Raw genomic sequence first — 25,585 nt, 5'->3', positions numbered from 1 at the left:
GTAAAGATTACAACCAGGAGGAAGGTGTGGGGAGGGATGCTAGGGGTAATAATCAGGCTCCACACCAGCTCATACTGGTTGCTGCAGTTACAACCCCAACTTCTCCTGAAAGAAGTAGTTTCTATTCCCAAAGTAACACTGATAGAGATCCAGGTAGAAGGCAAATATTTTTGGAGGGACAGGAAAAGATACACATTTATTCCTAAAACATTTATTGAATACCCAATGTGTACATAGCACTAGCAATGACAACCCCAGTCTACTATCTTAATGACTACACTGTCTTGAGTGTGTGTTTTCATAAAGATGAAAAAAAAAAACCAAGTAAAGTCAGTATCTTTTACCCAAGTTCACTACAGAGCTAACTGCTAGCTCTGTAATCATAGAAAAACATTGACTATTCAGCTCCAGCTACATGGAACCTGTAACTATTAATAGTATGCAGAGATTTAATCTTTAAGAACAGGTAGATTTACCTACAAGTTTCACATGAATTTTTTTTTTTTTAATAAAATACACTCACCCAAGGCAGGGTATCCAAGGTAAAATCGATCTGCTCCCAACCATCCAAGGAAAAGAGACAGTGCAACCGCCACCTTGTAGGAATAGCCATTCCTGCACAGAATCAAACCTGAATGTCACGTTCATATATTTCCAACATGTAAACATTTTAGAAAATAATGTTAATTATTACTGTTAATCAGTTCATTCATCCATTCAATTAATGCTTTTTGGGTGGCTACTGAGTGCCAGGGACTATTTCAGGCTACTGGGAAATATTAATGCACAGAAGAGATAAAAATTCCTGCTTTTAAAGAGCTTACAATCTAGTGGCAGCAAGTAATAAACCTAAGTGAAAGTCGCTCAGTTGTGTCCAACTCTTTGCGACCCCATGGACTATACAGTCCATGGAATTCTCCACACCAGAAAGAATACTGGAGTAATTAGCCTTTCCCTTCTCCAGGGAATCTTCCCAACCCAGGGAATGAACTCAGGTCTCCTGTATTGCAGGGAGATTCTTAACCAGTTGAGCCACAAGGGAAGCCCAAGACTACTGAAGTGGGCAGCCTATCCTTTCTCCAGGGGGTCTTCCTGACCCAGGCATCAAACCGGGGTCTCCTGCATTGCAGGCGGATTCTTTACCAACTAAGCTATGAGGGAAGCCCATAAACCTAAACGTATTTTAAAAAGAAACTGTGTTAGAAAGTCATAAAGAAGGACTTCCCTGGTGGTCCAGTGGCTAAGACTGTGCTCATAATGCAGGGGGCCCAGGTTTGAGCCCAGATCAGGGAACTAGATCCCATGTGCTGCAACTAAAATATCCTGTATGCAGACATGAAGTTTGAAGACCCCACCCCACATGCGCAACTAAGACCTGGTATGGCCAAATAAATAAATATTAAAAAAAAAAAAAGTCAGTCATAAATGCTATGAAAAAAGAAGTGGATTAGGGTGTATAGGGAATTCAGAATGCCTGGGATACAGATAAGGGCCATTTAAGTGGAGTGACAAGAGTAAGCTTCATTGAGAAGGTGGTATTTCAGCCAAGACCTAAGGGAGGTAAGAGATTTAGCCATGCCATGCCTCTGATGGAAGAGTGTCCCAGACAAAAGAAACAGCTGTTGCAAAGGCAGCCTACCTGGCATGTTCAAGGTCTATTAATGAAGCAAGTGCAGGAGGAATGGAGTAGGAGGGGGGAAGAACAGAAGGAGACAAGGTCAGAGAGAGAACAGGGCAAAGAGGGCAGATCATACAGGGCCTTGACTACCATTGTTAAGTGCTATAAAAACACCATCTTTTCCTCTGAGTGATACGTGAAACTACTGCAGAGGTAAGCAGAGGCATGGTGTAAAAACAGTCCCTCTAGTTGCTATGCTGACGATAGACTGCAGGGGAGTATTTGCGAGCTATTGTCACAATAATGTACAACAGGCCTTCCCAGATCAAGAAGAGACGAAACCAGAAAGGAGTAACAGTGAGGAAAAGAGTGTGGTGTCAACATGGATCTACTGTATTACACAGGGAACTCTTCTCAATGTTATGAACCAGCCTGGATGGGAGGGGAGTTTTGGGGGAGAACGAATACATGTATATGTATGGCTTAATCCCTTTGCTGTCCACCTGAAATTATCACATTGTTAATCGGCTTTACTCCAATACAAAATAAAAAAAAAAAAAAAAAATAGTGTGTGGTATCTTGGAAGTCAAGTGAAGTCAGTGTATTAAGAAGAACAGAGTGATCAATTGTGCCAAATGTGACTGATGGATGATATAAGAATGCCTGAGAATTTACCACTAAATTTAACCAAGAGGAGAGCATTAGTGACCTCACCAAGAGCAATTCTGGCAACAATGAGGGCAAAATATAGAACAGAGCAGGCTTAAGGAAGGCTGGAAGGGCCACAGCAGTGCCCGTGACTCTGTCCCATCCGACAGCACCCACAAGCTGGCTCCCCCTGCCCTCACCGCTGCAGCAGAGTCCACAACACAGGCAACCCCACTTGTGACAGAGAGACCTGCCATCCTGGTGTCCCTGGTGGGGATGCCAGCAACGACAGCTACTCTCGCAGCATCAAGGCACCAGTAACCCCATAGGAAAGAAGCAGAGATGATGAGGGCACCGGTGACACCTCTGGCAGAGGTGATAGAGGGCAGAAAGTGCCAATTAAATATAGCCAGAGGCAGCTCAGGTCAGCGAAACCAAGCTATAAATTGTGCTGCAGTGCCATCTACTGAAAAACAAAAGAAAGAACTCTAATTACCAAGCTGTTGAAGAGTTAGAATCAAAGTAAATAAAGTTTTACCTAAATGAGAAAGGTATTCACTACCTCAAGCATGCCAGCAAAGGAACAACTAATTCATCAAGCACCATGGAAAGCCACAGTAACAGCATCAGAAAACGAAAATGACAATTCTCCAGAAACCAAACTTAAAATCACTTAAAATCTCTATGTGGTCTCATAGAGAATTCAAAATAGCTATCAGGAAGAAACTCAACATGCTACAAGAAAACAGAAAAACAGTTCAATGAACTAAGGAAAAAATTAATGAAAAGAAGGAATATTTTATCCAAGAGACTGAAACTCTGAACCAAACAGAAGTTATGAAGCTGAAGAACTCAATAAATGATATGAAGAATGGCATTAAAAAACAATGGAAATAGAGTAGACCATATGGAAGAGAGAATTAGTGAGCTTAAAGACAGAAACTGAGAAATGATTCAGATGAAAGAGGAGCAAGAACTAAGTCTTTTTTTTTTTTTTAATGAAGAAACTACAAGAACTATCCAACTCCATTAGAAAGGCAAAATAAGGACAATGGGTATACCAGAAGGAAAAGAGAAGGAGAAGGAAACAGCTTATTTAAGGAAGTAATAGCTGTTCAGTTCAGTCACTCAGTCATGTCTGACTCTGTGACCCCATGGACTGCAGCATGCCAGGCTTCCCTGTCTATCACCAACTCCCAGAGCTTGCTCAGACTCATGTCCATCGAGTTGGTGATGTCATCCAACCATCTCATCTTCTGTTGCCCGCTTCTAAGTAAGAGCTGCTGCTGCTGCTGCTAAGTCACTTTAGTTCCGTCCGACTCTGTGTGACCCCATAGATGGCAGCCCACCAGGCTCCTCCATCCCTGGGATTCTCCAGGCAAGAACAATGGAGTGGGTTGCCATTTCCTTCTCCAATGCATGAAAGTGAAAAGTGAAAGGGAAGTCGCTCAGTCGTGTCCGACTCTTAGCGACCCCATGGACTGCAGCCCACCAGGCACCTCCGTCCGTGGGATTTTCCAGGCAAGAGTACTGGAGTGGCTGAGACTGTCTCAAATCTGGGAAAGGAGTTAGATATACAGCCCATGTAGCAAATAGAACACCTAAAAAGACCTTCCCCAAGACACATTAAAACTGTCAAAAGTCAATGACAAAGAAACAACTTTAAAGGCAGCCAGGGGGAAAAAAGACAGCAACCTACTAAGGTACCCTCCTAGGTGATCAGCAGATTTCTCAGCAGAAACTCTATTGGCCAGGAGAGAGTAAAATGACAAACTCAAAATATTGTAAGATAAAAACTATCAGCCAATAATACTCTATATAGCATAAGTTTCATTCAGATACATGGAGAAATAAAGGCATTCCCAGACAAACAGAAGTTGAGGGAGTATATCATCTCTAGACTTTCTTTACAAGAAATGCTTAAAAAAATTCTTCTACTTGAAATGAAAAAGCAAAAGTCCAAAAAATTTTAAGCTAATAAGCAGAATCAGAAAACGGTAACTATACATCAGAATAGGTTGCTGGGAATTTATTGGTGGTCCAGTGGTTAAGACTCTGCACTCTGAATGCAGGGGGCCCCAGTTCAATCCCTGGTCAGGAAACTAGACCCCACATGCCACATCTAAATATCCAGTATGTGGCAACAAAGATCCCGCATGCTGAAACAAAGACTTGGCATAGCCAAATTAAAACAAAACACAAATCATTAAAAACAGGTTGTTAAACAATTATAGCAAAGATTAAAGGGTGAAAAAAAATATAGCTACATCAATTTGTTAATGAATTCATAGTATTCTGTGCTGAGACATATTTGTGACAACAAAAATATAAAAGGGAAAAAGGAAAAAAGATGCAACCTCTCTAGGAATAGGAGGATAGGATACTACCAACAGGACTTCCCTGGTGGCTCAGTGATAAAGAATCTGCCTGCCTAGGCAGGAGACATGGGTTCGATCCCTGGGCTGTGAAGATCCCACATGCCGTGAAGCAACTAAACCCGTGTGCCACAACTACTGAGACTGTGCCCTAGAGTCCAGAAGCTACATACTGAGCTCATGTGCTGCAACTACCGAAGCCCGTGCAGCCCTAGAGCCTGTGCTCCATGACAAGAGAAGCCATCGCAATGAGAAGCCCATACACCACAGCTAGAGAGTAGCCCCCACTCACCACAACGAAGTGATCCAGTACAGCTGAAACGAAGATCCAGTACAGCCGAAAATAAATAGATAAAAATTTTTAAAAAGATACTACCAACAGAAAAAGGACTATCTTTGAGACGTTTATACAAACCTCATTGACAACCACAAAACAAAAATCTAGAGCAGAGACCCAAAACATAAAAAGAGAGAAAACTGAGAAAAACATCATAGAAGACTACCATTCCCTTGCACAGGAATGCAAAGAAAAAGAAACAATGGAACTACAGAACAACCAAAAAACAAAAGATAAATGGCAATACCAAGTCCTCATACATCAATAATCACACTAAATGGGAACTTCCCTGGTGGTCCAGTGGTTAAGACTGTTCTTCCATTGCAGGGGGCATGGGTTTGATGCCGGGTTGGGAAACTAAGATCCTGCATGCCACACAGCATGGCAAACACACACACACACACTCTCTGAATGTAAATAGATTGAATTCACCAAGCAGAAGACAGAGAATGCCTGGATGGATTAAAACATAAGACCCAACTACATGCTGATTCTAGGAGACTCATCTCAGTTCTAAGTAAAGGACTGCAAAATGATACTCTAAGCAAATGGCGGCCAAAAGAAAGCAGGCGTAACCATACTCATATTAGACAAAACAGACTTCAGACCAAAAAAGTTAACAAGAGACAAAGATGGGCATTATATACTAATGATAAAGGGTATAATTCATTTAGAAAACATTCATTAATATACATGCACCTAACAACAGAGCACAAAATATATAAAGCATATAACTGACTTAAAGGGAGAAACTGACAGCATCACAGTGAGAGAAGATGTTAACAACCCACAATAAATGGACAGATCACACAGACAGAAAGAGAACAAGGAAAACTCAACCTTAAATGAAACACTAGACCAAAGAGACTAATTCTATCCAAAATCTGCAGAATAAACATATTTCTTAAGGGCACACAGAATGTTCTCAAGGATAAACCATCTGCTGGGGCACAGAACAAGCTTTAATAAATTTAAGAAGACTGAAATTATATCAAATATCTTTTCTGACCACAATGGTATGAAACTAAAAATCAATTTTAAGAAAGCTGAAAAAATCATAAATATGTGGAGATTAAACAACAAACTATTGAACAACTATTTTATCAGTGAAAAAATTAAAGGGGAATTTTAAAAATATCTGAAGAGAAATGAAAATACAACATACCAAAATCTCTGACACACATGTAATATCAGTACTAAGAGAATGGTTTATAGAAATACAGGTCTACTTCAAGAAACAAGAAAAATCACAAATAATCTAACCATACATTTAAAGAAACTAGAAAAAAGAAGGGGAAAAAAATGAAGCCCAAAATCAGTAGAAGGAAGGAAATAATAAAAATGAAATTGGAAATAAATAAACAGAGACCAAAAAGAAAATAGAAAAGATTAATGAAACTAAGAGCTGGTTCTTTGAAAAGATAAAGTTGACAAACCTTCAACCTGACTCACTTAAAAAAAGGGAGAACTCAGATAAGTAAAATCAGAAATAAAAGAGGAGAAGTTACAATGGATATCTAAGAAATAGTGGGTTGGCCAAAAAGATCATTTGGGTTTTTCCATGTCATCTTATCCAGAAAGAACTTTTTGGTCAACCCAATATAAAGGCTTATAAGTGACTACTATGAATAACTGTGTGCCAATAAATTGGACAACTTAGATAAATTTTAGAATCATACAGCTTTCCAAGACTGAATCCATAAGAAATAGAAAATTTGAATAGCTCAATTACCAACTAAGAGATTAAAATGACAATCAAAGCCCCCTCTCCCCCACCAAAACAAAAGTCCAGGAGCAGATGGTTTCACTGGTGAACTCTACCAAACATTCAAAGACTTAATACCTATCTTTCTCAACCTCTTCCAAAAAACTGAAGAGGAGTGGACACTTCCTAACTCATTTTAGAAAACCAACATTACTATGATACCAAAACAAGACGAGGACATCAAAAGAGAAGAAAATTACAAAACAATATCTCTGATGAACACAGATGCAAACATCCTCAACAAAATATTAGTAAACCAAATTCAACAATACATTACAAAGATTATATACCATGATCAAATGGGATTATTACAGGAAAGCAAGGATGGTTCATTTGCAAATCAATGTGATACACCATATTAACAAAATGAATAAAAATCATATGATCATCTCAATTTATGCAGAAAAAGCATCTGACAAGATTCAACATTCATTTATGATAAAAAAAAATCTTTCAATAAAATGAATATAGAAGGAATGTACTTCTACATAGTAAAGGCCATATATAACAAACCCATAGCTATTATATTCAGCAGTAACAAATTGAAAGCTTTACCCTCTAAGATCAGGAACAAGATAAGGATACCCACTCTTATCACTCTTATTCAATGTAATACTGGAATTCATAGCCAGAGCAATTAGGCAAGAAAAAACAATAAAAGACAACCATATTGGCAAGGAAGAAGTAAAACTGTCACTGTTTGTGAATGATACAATTTTATATACAGAAAATCCTAAACATTCTACCAAAAAAATTATTAGAAATAATAAATACAGTAAAACAGCAAGGTAGAAAATCAATATACAAAAATCTGCTCCCTTATATATTAACTAGAAGAAAAAGAAGTTTAAAAAATCCCATTTACAATTGCAACAAAAAGAATAGAATACCTAGGAATAAATTTAACCAAGGAAATGAAAGACCTGTACACTGAAAACTATAGGACATTATTGAAATTAATTGAAGAAAACACAAAGAAATGTAAAAATATCCCATGCTCATGAAATGGAAGAATTAACATTGCTAAAATACAAATTACCTAATAGAATCTACAGATTCAGTGCAATTCTTATCATACAACTCAATTACAACAAAACAAACAACCTAACTTAAAAATGGGCATGGGATCTGAACAATTTTCCATTTAAGACATGGCTAATAGGCACTTGAAAAGAAGATGTTCAATATCACCAATCATCAGAGAGATGCAAACTAAAACCACAATGAGGTATCATCTCACACATTAAAATGGCTATTATCATAAAAACAAGAAAAAACGAGATGTTGGAAAGGATGTGGAGAAAAAGGGAACACTCATGCTTTGCTGGTAAATGTAATTTGGAGCAGCCACTATGAAAAACAGTATGGAGATTCCTCAAAAAATTAAGAATAAAATTACCATATGATCTAGCTATTCCACGTCTGGGTATTTATCCAAAGAATAAGAAAATACTAATTCAAAAATATATACGCATTCCAATGTTCACTGCAGCATTATTAACAATAGCCAAGATGTGGAAACAACCTAAGGCCCACTGGTGAGTGAATGGATAAAAAAGATATATACACATATCTAAACATACAAGACTACTACTCATTCACTAAAAAAAAAAAAATCTTGCCATTTGTGACAACATGGACAGATCTTGAGGGCATTGTGTTGAGTGAAAGAAGTGAGATAGAAAAAGACAAATATCATATGATTTCGCTCATGGCTGGGCCTGAGCCTTGCAGAGACAATGGGACATAGTCCATGCTCATGCTCAGTTATGTCCGACTCTTTGTGACCCCATGGACTGTAGCCCATCAGACTCCTCTGGCCATGGGATTTTCCAGGCAAGAATATTGGAGTGGGGTGCCATTTCCTCCTTCAGGGCATCTTCCTGACTCAGGGATTGAACCTGTTGTCTTCTGTCTCCTGCACTGCAGGGGGGATTCTTTACCCGCTAAGCCATTAGGGAAGCCCATTTTGCTCATATGTGGCACATACGAAAAATAAGTAAATGAACAACAAAAAAATAACATGAAAAAAACCACACTGAAACAGAAGATACTGGTAGTCCCCAGAGGTTAAGGTAGGTGGGAGGTGGATGAAACGGGTAAAGGTGATCAACTGCACAATGATGGATGGAAACTAGACTTGGTGGCAAACAGTCTGCAGTATATATAGAAGTTGAATTATAATGTATACATGAAACATGTTACAAACCAATGTTAACTCAATTAAAAAAAAGTTGGAAAAAAACTAAAGAAAAGCATTAGATAATCCTTTCAAGGAGTTGCTACAAATAAGAGTAAAGAAATAAAGAGGTAGCTGGAATCATCATTTTAAAGTCAAATCTGATCATGTCTCCTGCTTATAATCCTATTTTTTGCATTGCACTCAAAATTAAGACATTTTCAGGGAGTTGGGGGAGATAGTAAAGAGCCCAGAGATCCTGTCTATGCAGCTAATATTACAAGGATGTCAGATTTTGCCCTGAGGGCAGCAGTGCCCCCTCTACATTGAAATGGATCACCAGAATAGCGGTAGAGAAATAAACTGGGAGACTTGGTAGAAACTCAAGTGATAATCTACTGGCTACTAGCAGTAGAAGAGAAAAGGAAACAAAACTGGGAAATATTAAAGGCAAAAGCAGCCAGACTAAATGTGGGGAATGAGTCATTCTTTGGAGAATGACTCCAAAGTTTCTGCTTAAGGAACTGGATAGAACAGCTGCATTCACTAATACAAAGGAGGAAATGATTGAAGGAAGAGACAATAGATTCAGTTTGGGATCTTTATATAAAGATGGTATGAGAAACCAAAGGGGTGGATGAATGAAGAAGAGAAGAGGACCAAGGACATAATCTTGCAAATATCAATATATAAGAAAGAAGGAAAATAATAGGAATCAAAGGAAATTGAAGTGTGTTTTATACTGTAAGCCAAGGAAAGAAAGTATTCTAAGAAAAAGGAATACCAAATGCTGTAGAAGGATTGTGGACTATAAATATCCATTTGATAGAGCAACAAAGATCACTGGCAAATTTTAGTATGGCCAAAAGCCATACTGCATTAGACTAAAAGTTCATAAATGATAAATATTACAGAAACAAGCCTCTCAAAAAGCTTGGCTAGTAAGGGGAATGAAATTAGAAAAGCAGTGATCTATATAAATAAATCACCCTAAAGAATACTCTAAAAACTGGTGGTGCAGCAAAGATTTATCTAACTGTTTATCAAATCATGTTCCTTTTTCTCACAGGCATACGGCTAAACTACACGCATACCTTGTTTTGATGTGCTTTGTGTTATTGCGCTTTACAGAGAAACTGAGGTTTTTTACAAATTGAAGGTCTGTATCAACCCTTCACCAGGCAAGTCTGTCAGTGCCATTTTTCCAACAGCATTATTTTTAAATTAAGGTATGGTTTTTTGGACACAATGTTATTGCACACAATAGACTACACGTAGTATAAACATAACTTTTATATACACAGGGAAACCAGAAGATTCATGTAACTTGCTTTATTGCACTGATCTGCAAGCAAACTCATGATGTCTCTGAGGTATGCCTGTGTTTTAATATATTCTAGCTCACTTTGCAGTTAAATGCAGCCATCACTTAGTTCTGGCCAATGGAATGAGGACAGCAGTGATGTAAGCCATCATGTATGCCATGTCTGGTCCATAAAACATGTCTATAGGTGTTCCATCTCCTCTCTCCATCTGTTGGCTGAATGGAAAAGACTCCAAGGACTAGAGGAAGTAAAGCCACAAGATGAAAGGTACAAGACCCCTGCATGTGTGCATGGAGCAACTATCACTTCCTTCACCCCATGCAGACCTCCAGATCAACACAAATTGGATTATGATATGAGTGAGAAATAAAATTCACTGGGTTAAGCCACTAAAATTCTAAAGGCATCTGTTACATCAGGTAGGTTGCTCCAACTAGCATAGATGGGCAGGATAAACAGGTGTGCTTGGTAACTTGATTAGACATGTTTAATAGACTTCAGTTGCTAAAGAATACATTACAGAATGACCACATCTGCGATAGTAAGATGGAGTTTTAATCAAGTATCAATATTATGAAAGGATATGCCAACAGGAGAAGGAAAATATGTAAACTGGAAAAGGGAACACTCAATGAATTAACAACTTGTCAGTGAGTCTTATTCAGTAGCTGACCAGCAGGTGGTTGTTTGAAAGGCACATACTGGATATTCTGATAGAGGAAAGTAGTGCACTAGGTTATCTTACTTTTGTGATTTATCATTAAAATTATCCATCAACCTAACTCCTTTTGTTCTGATTCAATGCTCATCAAGCAAATCCTATTTTGGAATTTTGGACTTTACTATAGGAGAGAAATAAGTTGGCCAGTAGGCTTGGAGTATCTAGTTTCCTTGATAATTATATTTCTTATCACAAATGACATGAATGTCTTGTGAGCATGATTAGTATAGCTCAGTTGCATTTCAGTCTAATCTACTAAGAGACATTAAAAGAAAAATCAGAATTAACTTGGAAATTAAGTGGCAGTTCATTGTGATGTGAACATTACAGGTAAAATGAATCTGCAGTGTCCAACTTGAATGGTTCTCAACAAATGTTTTCTTGGACCACCAACACTTAACAAAGTATTTGTCATTTGGAAATATCAATCTATAAATTTAAAAACTGACTAAACCATATCTAAGTACTTTGAAAATAATTCCTCTTAACAATTATTATTTTACTAATGAGAAATCTTAGAACCCAAGAAGCTTAAGTGATTGGATTACACAGCAAGATAGAATCTAAAGCTCCTCATTAACTTTGTAAAGTAGGGTCAAAAGAAGAGAAAAAAAGACTCTAGTAGTAATTTCTAAGAATTCTAATGGAACTTGCAGAAACGAATAGTGGCCTTTCTTTATACAACTGCAAAATAGGTACCATTATATAAAATGTAACAACATACAGTAAAAGGTAAAAATACAATGCCAGGAATTAATAAAAATGGGTAAAACTAACTCATGCTTTCAGTACAAAGTAGAAATATAAGAATAAACTGTCAGCTTTACTGCAGCAAAAATAAACAGCCAACTTAAAAGTTCTTTAAACTAAGAATATTCCCAACAAAATAAAGTCATTTGTCTTAATATAAAAAAACTAACTTCTGAATTGTTTAACATTATCATTCATCATCCAAACCAATTACAAAGAATGAAACCAAGTTTCAAAATGCAAATGATTACTAATTAGCATTATTTTAATAATGTAGGTATGTAGTCCTTATTTGCACTCCAGAAAGTCCCCAAATTTTGAAAACAGAATTTTTTCATAACCCATTTTGTAGCATAAACTGACTGAACTGACATGGCCTGAAGCCACTCAGTCTATTTATCCCATACAGTGAACTACTAAACTTTACTTGGTTGGTAAACTTCATTTTTAAAACAATACACACACTTAAAATAGAGGTTTTCTGACAAAAGCAAAAAGATAAAAGTTATATTAGTGCAGGATTCTCCTTATAAATTAACTCTTTACTCTTCATTCCACCCAGCTGAGATTTAACTCAGGCAAGTAGATCTGAAAATTTAGCTTCAGTAATATACTTACACATTTCGGCAAGATATAGGCTTGAGAAAACCAACTTCGTTTCCAGTAAAATGTGTTTCGTTGCCACCAAAATCCTTACAAGTTATGTTAGGTGCTGGAAAACACTGAACTAAAGGCAGAAAAAAGCAAGAATCCATTATTTCTTTTTCCTGTGGAAAATTATGTAATTATGCTTTTTTCCTAAGGCTAGCAATGCACACAAGAAAATCTAATGTTCAAACCAACTACCTCCCCATGCTGCTGCTGCTTCCCCATATGAGATTTTAATTTCGATAGGAAAAGCTATATTATATATATTCATGTACAAGATAAGATAAAGATAATGTTCAATCTCCTGCCCCTGACAAAGATGACCAAGGAAGAACTGCATAATATTACTGTTCTTTACTTCATCTCTACGGTGAAGAATACTTCTTGAATTTTTTGTTGGTAACCAATCAGGCAATTCATTACATAAAACATAATCTAATTTTGTATTTTCAGTTTATAAAATTCTTATAGATGATACCTACAATAAACTAAGATTCTTCTTTATTCTAAATAACTTTTTATTTATTCTAAATGGGTTTGCTTCTCCATTCCCTCTAGGATTTGATGTAGTATGTTATCTCAGCATTTAGTAATTTGTTCTTTATTCATAACCCAGATGACTTAATAAGAGGAAATAACACTTATAGAGCTTACTATGTGCTAAGCAAGTACTGTCCTGAAGCTTTTATGGTGTCATCATATAAAGTAAGAACTTTGGAATGAGAATCACCTAACTATACATTGCCTCTTTCAGAAACTTAGATTCCATGTAGATAAAAGTAGCACTAAGATCATAAGAAGATTATTGTGGGGATAAAATGTGATATAAATTATCTAGCATAAAGCAGAGCACTTAGTAGGCAATCAATAAATGTTAGTACTTTTTACTCCTTCACCGTTTCTGACTAAAAGGTACTAATTCCTTTAGGCTAGTTTCAGGAAATGCTTATCTCTATGCTTAACATCAATGATTACAATTTTTTGAGAAAATGAAAATAGAACTTGGTATAATAGACTTAAAAAAAAACCCACAGTGTTTTATTATGAAAGAAAAATAAATGGCATTTATTTTACATCTACTTTATAATTACCTTAAGATTTCCAACAAATCACTGTCCTTTTTTAGGCCAGAGTAGTACATTGAGAGAAGGATGCTAGGAAAAATATCCTGTAATGACTTTGCACTCTTTGGTTGTGTTACTGATAGTTCAAACTATACCATCCCATGAACTTTACTTATTTATTTAATGTACTTACATTCCCAACACAAGAAGATGCTCATGCTAAAAAGCACAGATTCAGTAACACTGACCATTTAGACAAGAAAGAAGGTAATAAAATGAAAGGAAGAGAGAGAGTGAAGAAATAATTATCCTAGGAAACAACTAAGGGAAGACAGTGTAATTGACCACAAATTTAGCTTAGAGGCTCCTGGTAGTAAGGCAAAAAGAGCCACAGAGCTACTGTGATATAACTGAAAGCATACCAATTCACTTCTAAACCACTGTGGGAACTTGGTTTGGTACATGACACAAGAGTAAAGGAATGTTAAAGAGATGGTCCTTAATAATAAGAATCTTTACAAAGCAATAAACGTTTTGCACATAGCCTTTTCTCACACTGACTCCAGACATAAGCAAGGGCTTATAATGTTAGGATCGACAGGGATGGGGCAACAAAAGTCAACAGATGATTTATATGTAGTTGTTTGGCCACCTGCCTTGATACAGGGATAAAGCTTACTTGAGTTTTGTGAATCAATTATTATCATGTCCCTTAGGTTGTATCTCTTGGTCTGCCATCTTAGGTCATGCTTTTGACTGGAGATATATGGCAGACAGCTTCCCAGGTGACACAGTGGTAAAGAATCCACCTGCCAATGCAGGAGACATGAGAGATGTCGGTTCGATCCCTGGGTTGGGAAGATCCTCTGGAGGAGGGCATGGCAACCCACTCCAGTATTCTTGCCTGGGAAATTCCATGGACAGAGAAGCCTGGCAGGCCCCAGTCCATGGGGTCACAAAGAGTCAGACACAAGTGAGCAACTGAGCACGAGCACACACATATAGCAGACAACTCAAAACTGAGGTCAACAAACATCTTAAATGCTAATACATTTTCTATGTTACCAACTGAAAGATGAGTATGCTCTATTTAAATGACGGAGGAATGACAGAAAGTAATTTTGCTCTCCGGGGGATATTTGGCAATGTCTGGAAACATTTTTGGTTGTCACTACTGGGAAATGCTACTGGCATCTAGTGGATGGAGGCCAGGATGCTTCTAAACCTTCTACAATGCACAAGATAGCCTCCTCACAATAATTATCTAGCCCCAAACATCACTAAGGGTGAAAAACAATGTTCTAGATCAGCTGTGTTCAAAAAATTTTGCTCACATACTCCCTAAAATTTTTTAAAACTATATATTCCCTCACACATTTTTAAGCTGACATCTAAAATTTTTCACCATGGATTTAAATGGCTGGGAAAAAATTTATTTCCAGCATACTGTAAATACTGCCCTTAATATTGAAATATTATAGCATTCTTTACAGTGGAATCTAAACACAGCAATTTGATATCATGATCCAACCAAGAATATGAAAGGGCTCTTCTTTTAAATGCAGAAACTTTACATTAATTGTAGGAAAAAATACACATATAATAAAAACTGATTCTCGCTGATGTATGACAGAAAACCACAAAATTCTGTAAAGCAATTATCCTTCAACTAAAAAATTAAAAAAAAAAAAAAACTGAGGATCTGGAAATTGATTAAAGACATACTGTGGGCTGAATTGCACTCTCCCAAAAAGATATATTGAGGTCCTAACCCTCAGCACTTCACAATGTGACCTTATTTGGCAATAGCATCTTTGCAAATTTAAGTTTGCAATCCAACTTTGCATCCAAGTTAAGATGAGGTCATTAGGGTGGTGGGCCCTAATGCAGTAAGATGGGTATCCTTCAAAAATGGGAAGATGAACATACACAGGGAGAAGACGATGTGAAGACATGCAGGCAGGATGCAGTGTGAGCACAAAACCAGAGATCAGACGATGTGGGGCTTTCCCTGCTGGTCCAGTGATTAGGCCTTGGGACTTTCACTGCCGAGGACCTGGGATGATTCCCATAGAGGCTTTGTCCAATATACTTTGCTTTAGAGAAATGCACTGTTTTTTGAGATTACAGCTTCCTTTAAAAATTTTGAAAGATTAAACATTTATGGAGGTGGGCATGCGTGCTTGTCAGTCATGTCTGATTCTTTGTAACTTCATGAGCTGTAGACCGACAGGTTGCTCTGTCCATGGGATTTCCCAGGCAAGAATACTGGAGTGGGTTGCCATTTCCTCCTCCAGGGAATCTTAATTCAGGGATCAAACTCACGAATCTCCTGCGTCTCCTGCATTGCAGGCGGATTCTTTACCACTGAGCCACCTGGGAAGCTCTCAAACATTTATAGGTGAGTTGTAAAAATGCTTTATAAAAATACAAAAAACAAATAAATCGTAATTTTTTCAGTTACATTCTATTAATTGTTCAAACTCTCAAATTTTGACAACTTTAGTTTTCAATGTGTTTTATCATTTCTAATATAAGAAATGATCTGTATTCAATATGAGCTACTTTGTAGTCAATGAGACAGATAAGGAGAGAAAAATGCCCAATATTTCAGGCTTAGAACCTCAGGAAAGATACAATTAGTGGAAGTACCAAAGTGAAGGGGAAACCATATTGCTACAATATTTCTAGAGAAGTCTGACACAAGTATGAGCTAATTATTTCAAGGGACAAAAACTACATACTTTAGTGAGGATAGATGAGGGGCTGCTCTCATTATAAAGTGAGATGACATGAGAAAATAATAAGAGAAACATTGAGATGGATCAGATTTGTTTGAACTGACAGAAAATGCCAAAATGCAGTACTTCAGAATGGGGCAAATTTAGGTTTAAGTCAGAGCTCTGTCACTTAACTAGTATGTTCTTCTGGTCAAGTTATGAAATCTCACTGAACCTTGTTTTGTAATCTGTGAAACAAAAATAAGACCCTTGTAATACTACTAGCCAAGTATTAAAGGCATTTGGCATGTAAAGCATGGTGCCTGGCTAGAGAAAATGTTCAACTTAAACTCTAAAAACGTAGAGAACTTCAACACTGAGAAGACTAAGAGACTGAACCTGACAGGAATAAATTTAACATGGTGTGATCTGTAAAAGTAATAAAAGACTGTAAAAAATCAATTCAATGTGCCTACAGCCCTAGAACGTATTCATTTTTACATATTTTATAGTGACTTCATTTGGTCCTTATTTAAAAAAAAACCTGTTATGCAGACAGAACTAGTAATATGCTCCTTTTTATTTTTTTTTCCTTGTACAAACAGAAAAACTGACGTTCCAAGAAATTAAACAAGCTGACCAAAGTCTCACACTAGGTAATATTCTTTAAGTCCTAGACCAACATTTATCACTTTTAATCAACACCCTTTTCATTACACCACAATAATGCCATGCTTACACTGATTTCAGAAACAAGTAAAAATGAGTCTGTATGATGAGATTTAGGAAGCCAGTTACCCCTAAATGCTAACTAATGGACAAAATTAAGCAACATGCTACAATCCTGAAAATTATTCCATTTGCAGTTTTCCTGAAAAATGTTTGGCTCTGGCCAATGACTGGGATTTAAATGGCATCAACTTAAGTCATCAACGATGCAATGGACATGAACTTGGGCAAACTTCGGGAGATGGTGAGGGACAGGGAGGTCTGACATGCTGCAGATCATGGGGTCGCAATGAGTCGGACATGACCGAGTGAGTGAACAACAACTTAGCGTTGATAGACAGTATTTCTTGATTATATAAAACAGAACTATTTTTTTAAGCACAAAAAAGCTAAACTCAAAATAAAGTAACCAATGAAATTTCATAACAGTAAAAAGGAGTGACCTAGACAGGAAATGGTATGGGATTCTACTCTAGTCATGAAATTAAAAGACATTTGCTACTTGGAAGAAAAGCTATGACAAACCTAGACAGTGTATTAAAAAGCAGAGACATCACTTTGCCTACAAAAGTCCGTATAGTCAAAGCTAGGGTTTTTCCAGTAATCATATATGGATGTGAGAGTCGGACCATGAAGGAGGCTGAATGTCAAAGAACTGATGTTTTTGAAATGTGCTGGAGAAGACTCTTGAGAGTCCCTAGGACTGCAAGGAAGTCAATCCAAAGGAAATCAATCCTGAATATTCATTGGAAGGACTGATGGTGAAGCTGAAACTCCAATACTTTGGCCACTTGATGAGAAGAACTGACTCTTTGGAACCTGATGCTGGGAAGGATGGAACACAGGAGAAAGGGATGACAGAGGACACGAGATGGTTGGGTGGCATCACTGACTCAATGGACAGGAGTTTGAGCATGCTCCAGGAGATGGTGAAGGACAGGGAGACTTGGCATGCTGCAGTCCATGGGGTCACAAAGAGTCAGATACGACTGAGCAACTGGACAACAACAACAACATTTAAGTGTATGTTTCCATAAATATATTTCAATAAAACCTTAATAAAACAGACCTGTGTCAAAGGACCAGAGCAAAATTTCTGGAAATGGTTTTTTAATACCTTTGTATTTTACTGATTGGAAAATTGAAAACACTTGCTATATATGTCAAATATGTATATATACGTACTAGACAGCACACTCTTTGAGGGCAGAAATTGTCTTTTTTAATGTATCATCTCTACCACTTAGCAGAATGCCATATAATAACATCTTAATAAATTAAATATTTTCCCAATAATGGACAGTTTTGGGTTTCCCAGGTGGTACTAGTGGTAAGGAACCCACCTGCCAATGCAGGTTCAATTCCTGGGTTTGGAAGATTCCCTGGAGGACAGAACAGCAACTCACTCCAATATTCTTGACTGGAGAATCTCATGGACAGAGGAGTCTGGTGGGCTATGGTCCACAGAATCACAAAAAGTTGGACCTGACTGAAGTGACTTGGCACAGCACACATAAGACAAGGACATAATAGAAGCAGATATGATTAAGAAATTGTGGCAAGAATACACAGAAGAACTTTACAAAGAAGTCTTAATGACTCGGATAACCACAATGGTGTGGTCATTGACCTAGTCAGACATTTTGGAGCGTGAAGTCAAGTGGGCCTCAGAAAGCATTACAACGAACAAAGCTCGTACAGGTGACGGAATTCCAGTTGAGCTATTTCAAATCCTAAAAGATGATGCAGTTAAAGTGCTGCACTCAATATGCCAGCAAATTTGGAGAACTCAACAGTGGCCATAGGACTGGAAAAGGTCAGTTTTCATTCCAATCCCAAAGAATGTTCAAACTATCATACAACTGCACTCATTTCACATGCTTGTAAATGGTCAACATCCTTCTAGCTAGGCTTCAACAGTTCATGAACCAAAACCTTCCAGGTATACAAGCTGAGTTTAGAAAAAGCAGAGGAACCAGAGATCAAATTGCCAACATCTGCTGGATCATAGAAAAAGCAAGGAAATTCCAGAAAAAGACCTACTTCTGCTTCATTGACTATGCTAAAGCCTTTGACAGTGTGGATCACAACAAACTGTGGAAAATTCTAAGAGATGGGAATATGAGACCACCTAACCTGTCTCCTGAAAAACCTGCAAGCAGTCAAGAAGTAACAGAACTGGACATTGAACAACTGACCGCTTCAAATTTGGGAAAGTACGACAAGGCTGTATATTGTCACTTTGCTTATTTAACTTCTATGCAGAGTACATCATGTGAAATGCCAGCTGGGTGAATCACAAACTGCAATCAAGGTTGCCAGGAGAAATATCAACAACCTCAGTTGTGCAGATGATACTACTCTAATGGCAGAAAGCAAGGAAGAACTAAAGAGCCTCTTGATGAGGGTGAAAAAAGAGAGTGAGAAAGCTGGCTTAAAACTCAACTTCAAAAAACTAAGTTCATGGCATCCAGTCCCATCCCTTCATAGCAAAGAGATGGGGAAAAAGTCATAGATTTTATATTCCTGGGCTCCAAAATCACTGCAGATGGTGACTTCAGTGAAATTAAAAGATGCTTGCTCCTTGGAAGAAAAGCTATGACAAACCTAGACAGTATATTAAAAAGCAGAGACATCACTTTGCTGACAAAGATCTCAATAGTCAAAGCTATTTTTTTTCCAGTAGTCATGTATGATGTGAGAGTTGGACCATAAAAAAGGCTGAGTGTCAAAGAATTGATACTTCTGAATTGTGGTGCTGGAGAAGACTCTTAAGAGTCACTTGGACAGCAAGGAGATCAAACCAGTCAATCCTAAAGGAAATCAACCCTGAATATTCCTTGGAAGGGCTGATGCTGAAGCTGAAGCTCCCATACTTTGGCCATCAGATGTGAAGAGCTGACTCACTGGAAAAGAGCCAGATGCTGGGAAAGATTGAGGGCAGGAGAAGGGGTGACACAGGATGAGATCACTGGATGGCATCACAGACTCAATGGACATGAGTTTGAACAAACTCTGGGAGACGGTGAAGGACAGGGAAGCCTGGCGTGCTGCAGTCCATGTGGTCAGAGTTGAACATAACTTAGCAACTGAGTAACAATAACGGATAGTTTATAATATAAATTTGCACTTTTGTTTTGATCCATTTAATTATTTTAATTATTAAACTATTTATTACAAACAATTTCTCAAAAAATAATGATGCTTGTTAACTGGTATTGGGCTAACTGACAACCATTTAAAGACCACAACAGTTTACTGTTATAACTGAATCTCCTTTGCCTTTGGTCCCAATTCTTACTCTATACTCCTAAACTTCCCTCTCTGTAAAGCATTCCATCCACTAATCCCTTACCAAAAAGTATAGTTTAAGAAAATTAAACTTAGTTTGAAGATTCCGTGAGTCTATCATATGCTCAATGAAAGAAACAGAAAAGCATGTTTCAAGGATCATTTTGATGTCCTCGCAGATCAGGACTCAGAAATAATTTACAGCCATTCCACTAGTCTTTTCATGTTTTAAAAAGGAAATTTTTAAAAAAGCAGCTTGTGGACAAACATAGCTTCCTGATAGGGACAGGCTGGTAGAATCTACCCCAGATCTTGGCTGAACACTTTTGGGTCATGCATAAATTATACATTCTTATGTAGAAGCCTGGTGAGTCATATTGTCTCAGAAACTTTATTTTCTTTTTAAAAATCACAATAACAATCTAAAGTCATTTATTGATTTATAACATTTTATATATGTGTTCCCAGATTTTTAGGCACTTATGGTTTATTCTCTCCAAATAACCATGCCATTCCCTATGCTTACTTACCTGACAGGCCATGGCAAGACCATAACACCTCTAAGTTCTTTTATATTTCCTAGCAATCTGATCATTTGATTTGTATTTGTTTATAAACTTACTTAGTGATAATACTTAAGTGGATTCAAACTTATTTTACAAAAGAGATACCTAACTGGAGGGCAGAGCTCTTTTTGGTCAGAAACTATTCTTTTTAGTTGTAATTTCCTTCAAATTTATTCTAAATTTCCTTTTTAGAATAATTTCCTTCAAAATCTCCATACCTACAAAGAAATCTGCAGACCAGAAAAGGCATGAGATAGCAGGCTGCCTCATTCCCAGTTTAATGTTACCTAAGTCACAACAGTATTCAAAGACTTCCAACATATATCACAAAAGTGGTTGGAAGCTTATTCCTCTTATTTGAAAGCTCATTCTTCTTTATGTATGTCAACAATATTCTCCACTCTGAGGGCACACTATAAAAGACTGAACTCTAACACAGGAAAGTCAGAGTATACTTATAAAGCAATTTTAAAAGGAGGGAATTATGTGCAAAGTTCCTTTAAGTCTAACATATCTAAATTAAACAAATGTACACATATTGAGCAATATTTACTATAAAAATCATATATATATTACCTATTACTGTTTATATGATAAATTCCATTACTCCAGAATACTAGCAAAATATCTGCTAAAAAGTTTAACACAACTTACTTTCAAATATCTTTGCTCATTAGAATGGGGTTAACAGTGTATCAAAATGTGAAGAGATAAAGAGAAAGGAGATCTTTTTAAAATATATACAAAGTCATAATCAAGAAGTCAATTATTTGACTATAAGATACTTTATAAAAACAAAGTTTTTTGCAGTAAAAAATAATTTTAATCTCATTTCCATAAGTCTGTTTAGCAGCTTCCATTATAAAGAAAACATCAATTATTGCCTTATCTCCCGTCTAAACAATAAAACAATCAGTATATATTCAATAGGCATTCTTTTCTCAAGATAATACTGTATATTAAATAGTAGATATTACTAGATATTAAATACTAGATATTAACCAACATTACGTACTATGCCAGATATGAACGCCAAATCCAAATAGCTTCAGCATACATCTATCTACCTCCTTTCCAACATATAACCCTTCAGAAGAAAAGGCTAAACAAAACAATTTAATAATCTTTATCTGGCATTAAATACTTTTTGGAATAACAGAAGCTCCCCCACGTCATTAGGTTGAGGGTGTTATCCATTATCAAACCATCTTGCTAAAATACTGATGTGCACTTAAAATCCTTATCATATTATTTTCATACTTAGGATGCACCTAAGTATCTTTTACAAGTGCAAGATATGAGTGATATATTACTAGTTCCTCGCTGCACATTATTGAACTGTAAGTCTCCTTTCAAGTTCTTTCTGAGTAATTAAACTCTAAAGAGGCATCTTTGTAAAACACAGCATGATAAATACAGGGCATCAAGAAAGCTATATAAACTGATTCCAAAAGCTTTTAAAAAAATGAATGAAAATAAAAAATTTCTCAATTTATATAATTATTTAATAGAATAAGATTCTTTTTATAAAATATTAACAACCCCTAGATGTTCTCTAATATTAAGTTGTTCTGGAAACAGAAGGATGAAGTAACTCAAGAAAAAACACATTTATTAATTACTTTTAGCAATCACACATATATCAATGAAATAATGTTTTAAAAATAATTTTAAAAAACATGTTTCTGGAAGTCTTACCATAAGCTGTGTAGTTTGTACAGTTAACTGGTTCTTGTGTAGCATCATTTATTTTTGGATCTTTACAAATATATGTAGAAAAGTTAAGGAAATATAAACAACATTCCAATACAAAACGTTATCATCTTGTCTTTAATATGTCATATATTTATGTTTATAATTACATGTAAAGAGAGGATGTTAGTTTGTCCAGGTCAACAAGCACAAGCACAGATACACCTTCAGTGTCACTAAATAATATCTGAACATTAATTTATTTAAGGAAAAGTACATTAAAAGCTCTAGCAGAGGGTGCCATCCTTAAAGAACATCAGTCAGGGTTTAAGCACAAAGCACAAAGTAAAAACGAAAGTAAAAATCTCTACTGAAGTATTATGAGAACTTCAGGTTAAAAAAAAAAATCAATTTCCAGACGTCTGATGAAATTATTCACAGGGCCCAAGTATTACCATACATATAATTTCATGCAACACAAATAACCCTGTGACATGGATACTATTATTTCCACATTCTGAAGCAAACCTGGGCTCAAACTTTGAGTGACATATGCAAAGTGGAGTAAGTGATAGGTAGTAATATCACATTTCCTGATTCCAAGCCAAAGGTAAATTCCACCATACTGCAAGGAAGATGGTTATTTTAGGTGGGTCTACATGATCTTCCCAACAGGGTTTTAAGCTTTTGGAAACATATAATATTGATCCTCTAATAGATGTTTACAACACTCAGGGCATGGGGGTGGGGGTGGGGTGTTTTTCTGTTTCCTAAATATTTTATTGACACAAATATGAGCTAAGTAAGGTATTCACAAGATGTCTCTGTAGACAGAGTTTGACACCTGCTTCGGGTTTCTGAATCACTACTGGAAATCTCATCTTTGTGCCAGGAATAACATTTTCCAGTTCAGTTATGCTCAGTCACTTCTAAGGTTCAAAAAGCACAACTCAGACTTTCCTAGTAGTCTAGTGGTTAGGATTCTGTCTGCCAATGCAGGGGACATAGATTTGATCCCTGGTCCAGGAAGATTCCACATGTTGCAGAGCAAGCAAGCCTTTGCACCTTGAGCCCATGCTCCATGACAAGAGAAGCCACCACTATGAGGAGCCCTCACAGCGCAACTAGAGAAAGCCAGAGAGCAGCAACAAAGACCCAGCACAGCCAAAAATAAAAATTAATTCAAATTTTTAAAAATGATAAAAAAAATTTTTAAGCAAAAAAATTAAAAAAAAATTTTTTTTTCTAATTATTTTATTAGAAAAAAAAAAATCACTGCGACATTTTTGCCAAAAAAAAGGACTCAACTTACCAGGTCAGTGATTCTCAAACCCCTAACATAACAGTAATCAGCAAATTAGAGCTATTCTGTAAAAATTTAGTAACGGTGGCCTCTCCTCAACTCACATTAAAATACTATACAATAGAATTTTTTTACTTTTAAGATTTCCTCTCATAGAATCTTTCTTGCATCTCTGGCTTATGTTCTTAATTTTTCTGTTCTATAATTGGTATGAAATTATCTAATTTTATACAAAAGTACCTATTTTGATTTGAATATAACTCCCATTTCATACTCCTCTTCCCTTTATCAGAGCCACGACAACGAACTGATCTATTTAACTCCTCCAGCCTCAGTTTTCTCATCAGTAAACACATGAGAGCTAAACACATATAGCCCCTACTATATGCCAGGCACTGTTCTAAGTGGTACTAATTTAGCACAACACACCTTTCAGTTGGTACCACTGTTATTTTCGTTGTTCGGTCGCGAAGTCGTGTGGGACTCTTAGCAACCCCCAAGCTCAAAGCTCAAATCGGTTACAAAGTGGAGCAGGAATTTGCCCCAATACAGTCTGGGATCTCAAGGAAAGGTAAATAAAAGTAATAAATGCAATGTTAATAATAAATTGGCAACATACATTGGCTATACCGTTCTTGCCTGCGTGCTAAGTCGCTTCAGTCCTGTGCCACTCTTTGCAGCCCCATGGACTGTAGCCCGCCAGGCTACTCTGATGGGATTCTCCAGGCAAGAATAATGAAGTGGGCTGCCCTGCCCTCCTCCAGGGGATCTTCCTTGTCTCCCCCTAAATCGGCAAATTTCCAGAATCGGGTCTATCTTTTAACTTAATTCTAATGCCTAACAACATGACCTGACAAACTTCAGTATCTACGTGTTTGTTGAACAAACAAATCCACTGACTAAAAAAATACATTATATTAAAGAAAGAAAAAAAGGTGGATCAAAAGAACAGCCAATGATCAGTAAAATCCCCAGGAAATCTCACAGGCTAGCCTCTGTCCTCTCACCCCCAAATCTCTGCACTCCCCGCCCCAGGCTCCTTCGGACATTACAGGTCACAGGTCACCGTTCCCTTCAGCATAACCCTAGCCCGACCTGAGGGTTCCTATCCACTCTCGACTCCAAATCTACCTCACCCCCATGGGGTGCTCCTCACAGAGGATATTGTCCCACTTTGAGGTCCTCGCACTTAAGTGTTTCTTCGCCACCCCCGGCGGCAGCTCCCCAAGGTCCAGTGGTGACTGATACGAACCACAAGGCACCCAGGAGCCGGGCGGCAGCAGTATCGGGAGCAATCGGCCTGCAGGGACAGGCGGCCGCCATACTGGGGACGGGCGCCTTCCCTACAACTTCCGGTTCCGCCTACGCCTAGACCTAACCGGGAGTCTAGCAGAGGGAGGGAGGCTCTTAAAGGGACAGTGCATCTGTTAGAGGCGGGTCCTTCCCCTGCTGCGGCTGCTGCAAAGTCACGTCTCCCCTAGGCCTGCGGAATTACTCTGGAGAGGTTCCATTGGTCTTTGAGAACCGCAGGAAGGCTTCTCACTTGGAGAACCAGCTGTCCTCCGTGCACGGCTGACTCCCAAGCTAATCTTGCTGTGACTTTTCCATCTGAAAAAGTGCCGGCGGCGCCAGGCGATTTGATAAACACTTTACAAACATCTCTGTTAGTCTGGTAGGATTGGGGTTTACAGATAACGAATCAAACTCAAAGGCGCTGAAGAGCATGTTGACTTTAGTTACTGAGTTGGAATAGAACTGATGTTTGCCTGATTTCAGAATATGTGCTCTTAGATGGCCTCTTTCCGAAGGCTGCTACGAGTAAATCTTGAGGACTTTGTATCACAACACTAAATA

At 37.4% G+C, this 25,585-nt stretch overlaps 1 protein-coding gene across 3 annotated transcripts in view; it reads right to left on the bottom strand.

Annotated features, from left to right (window-relative positions):
• Positions 1 to 25,100, bottom strand: part of TM2D1 (TM2 domain containing 1) — a 49,661-nt gene extending 24,561 nt beyond the window's left edge. The window contains exons 1-4 of one of the 3 annotated variants that reach the window (XM_025288594.2): positions 24,897 to 25,100; positions 22,435 to 22,508; positions 12,337 to 12,445; positions 524 to 615 (exon numbers count right to left, since the gene is read on the bottom strand). In XM_025288594.2, the coding sequence (XP_025144379.1) occupies positions 524 to 615; positions 12,337 to 12,445; positions 22,435 to 22,508; positions 24,897 to 25,054 (433 nt within the window). In that variant the 5' untranslated portion in view covers positions 25,055 to 25,100. The remainder of the gene's footprint in view (positions 1 to 523; positions 616 to 12,336; positions 12,446 to 22,434; positions 22,509 to 24,896) is intronic. The other 2 variants (XM_025288593.2, XM_006055923.3) reach the window with 2 other exon arrangements.
• Between the last annotated feature and the right edge of the window lie 485 nt (positions 25,101 to 25,585).

The sequence above is a fragment of the Bubalus bubalis genome, chromosome 6 (assembly GCF_019923935.1).
Source record: "Bubalus bubalis isolate 160015118507 breed Murrah chromosome 6, NDDB_SH_1, whole genome shotgun sequence".
Taxonomy (NCBI): domain Eukaryota; kingdom Metazoa; phylum Chordata; class Mammalia; order Artiodactyla; family Bovidae; genus Bubalus; species Bubalus bubalis.
This window is presented reverse-complemented; position numbering and strand designations above follow the sequence as displayed.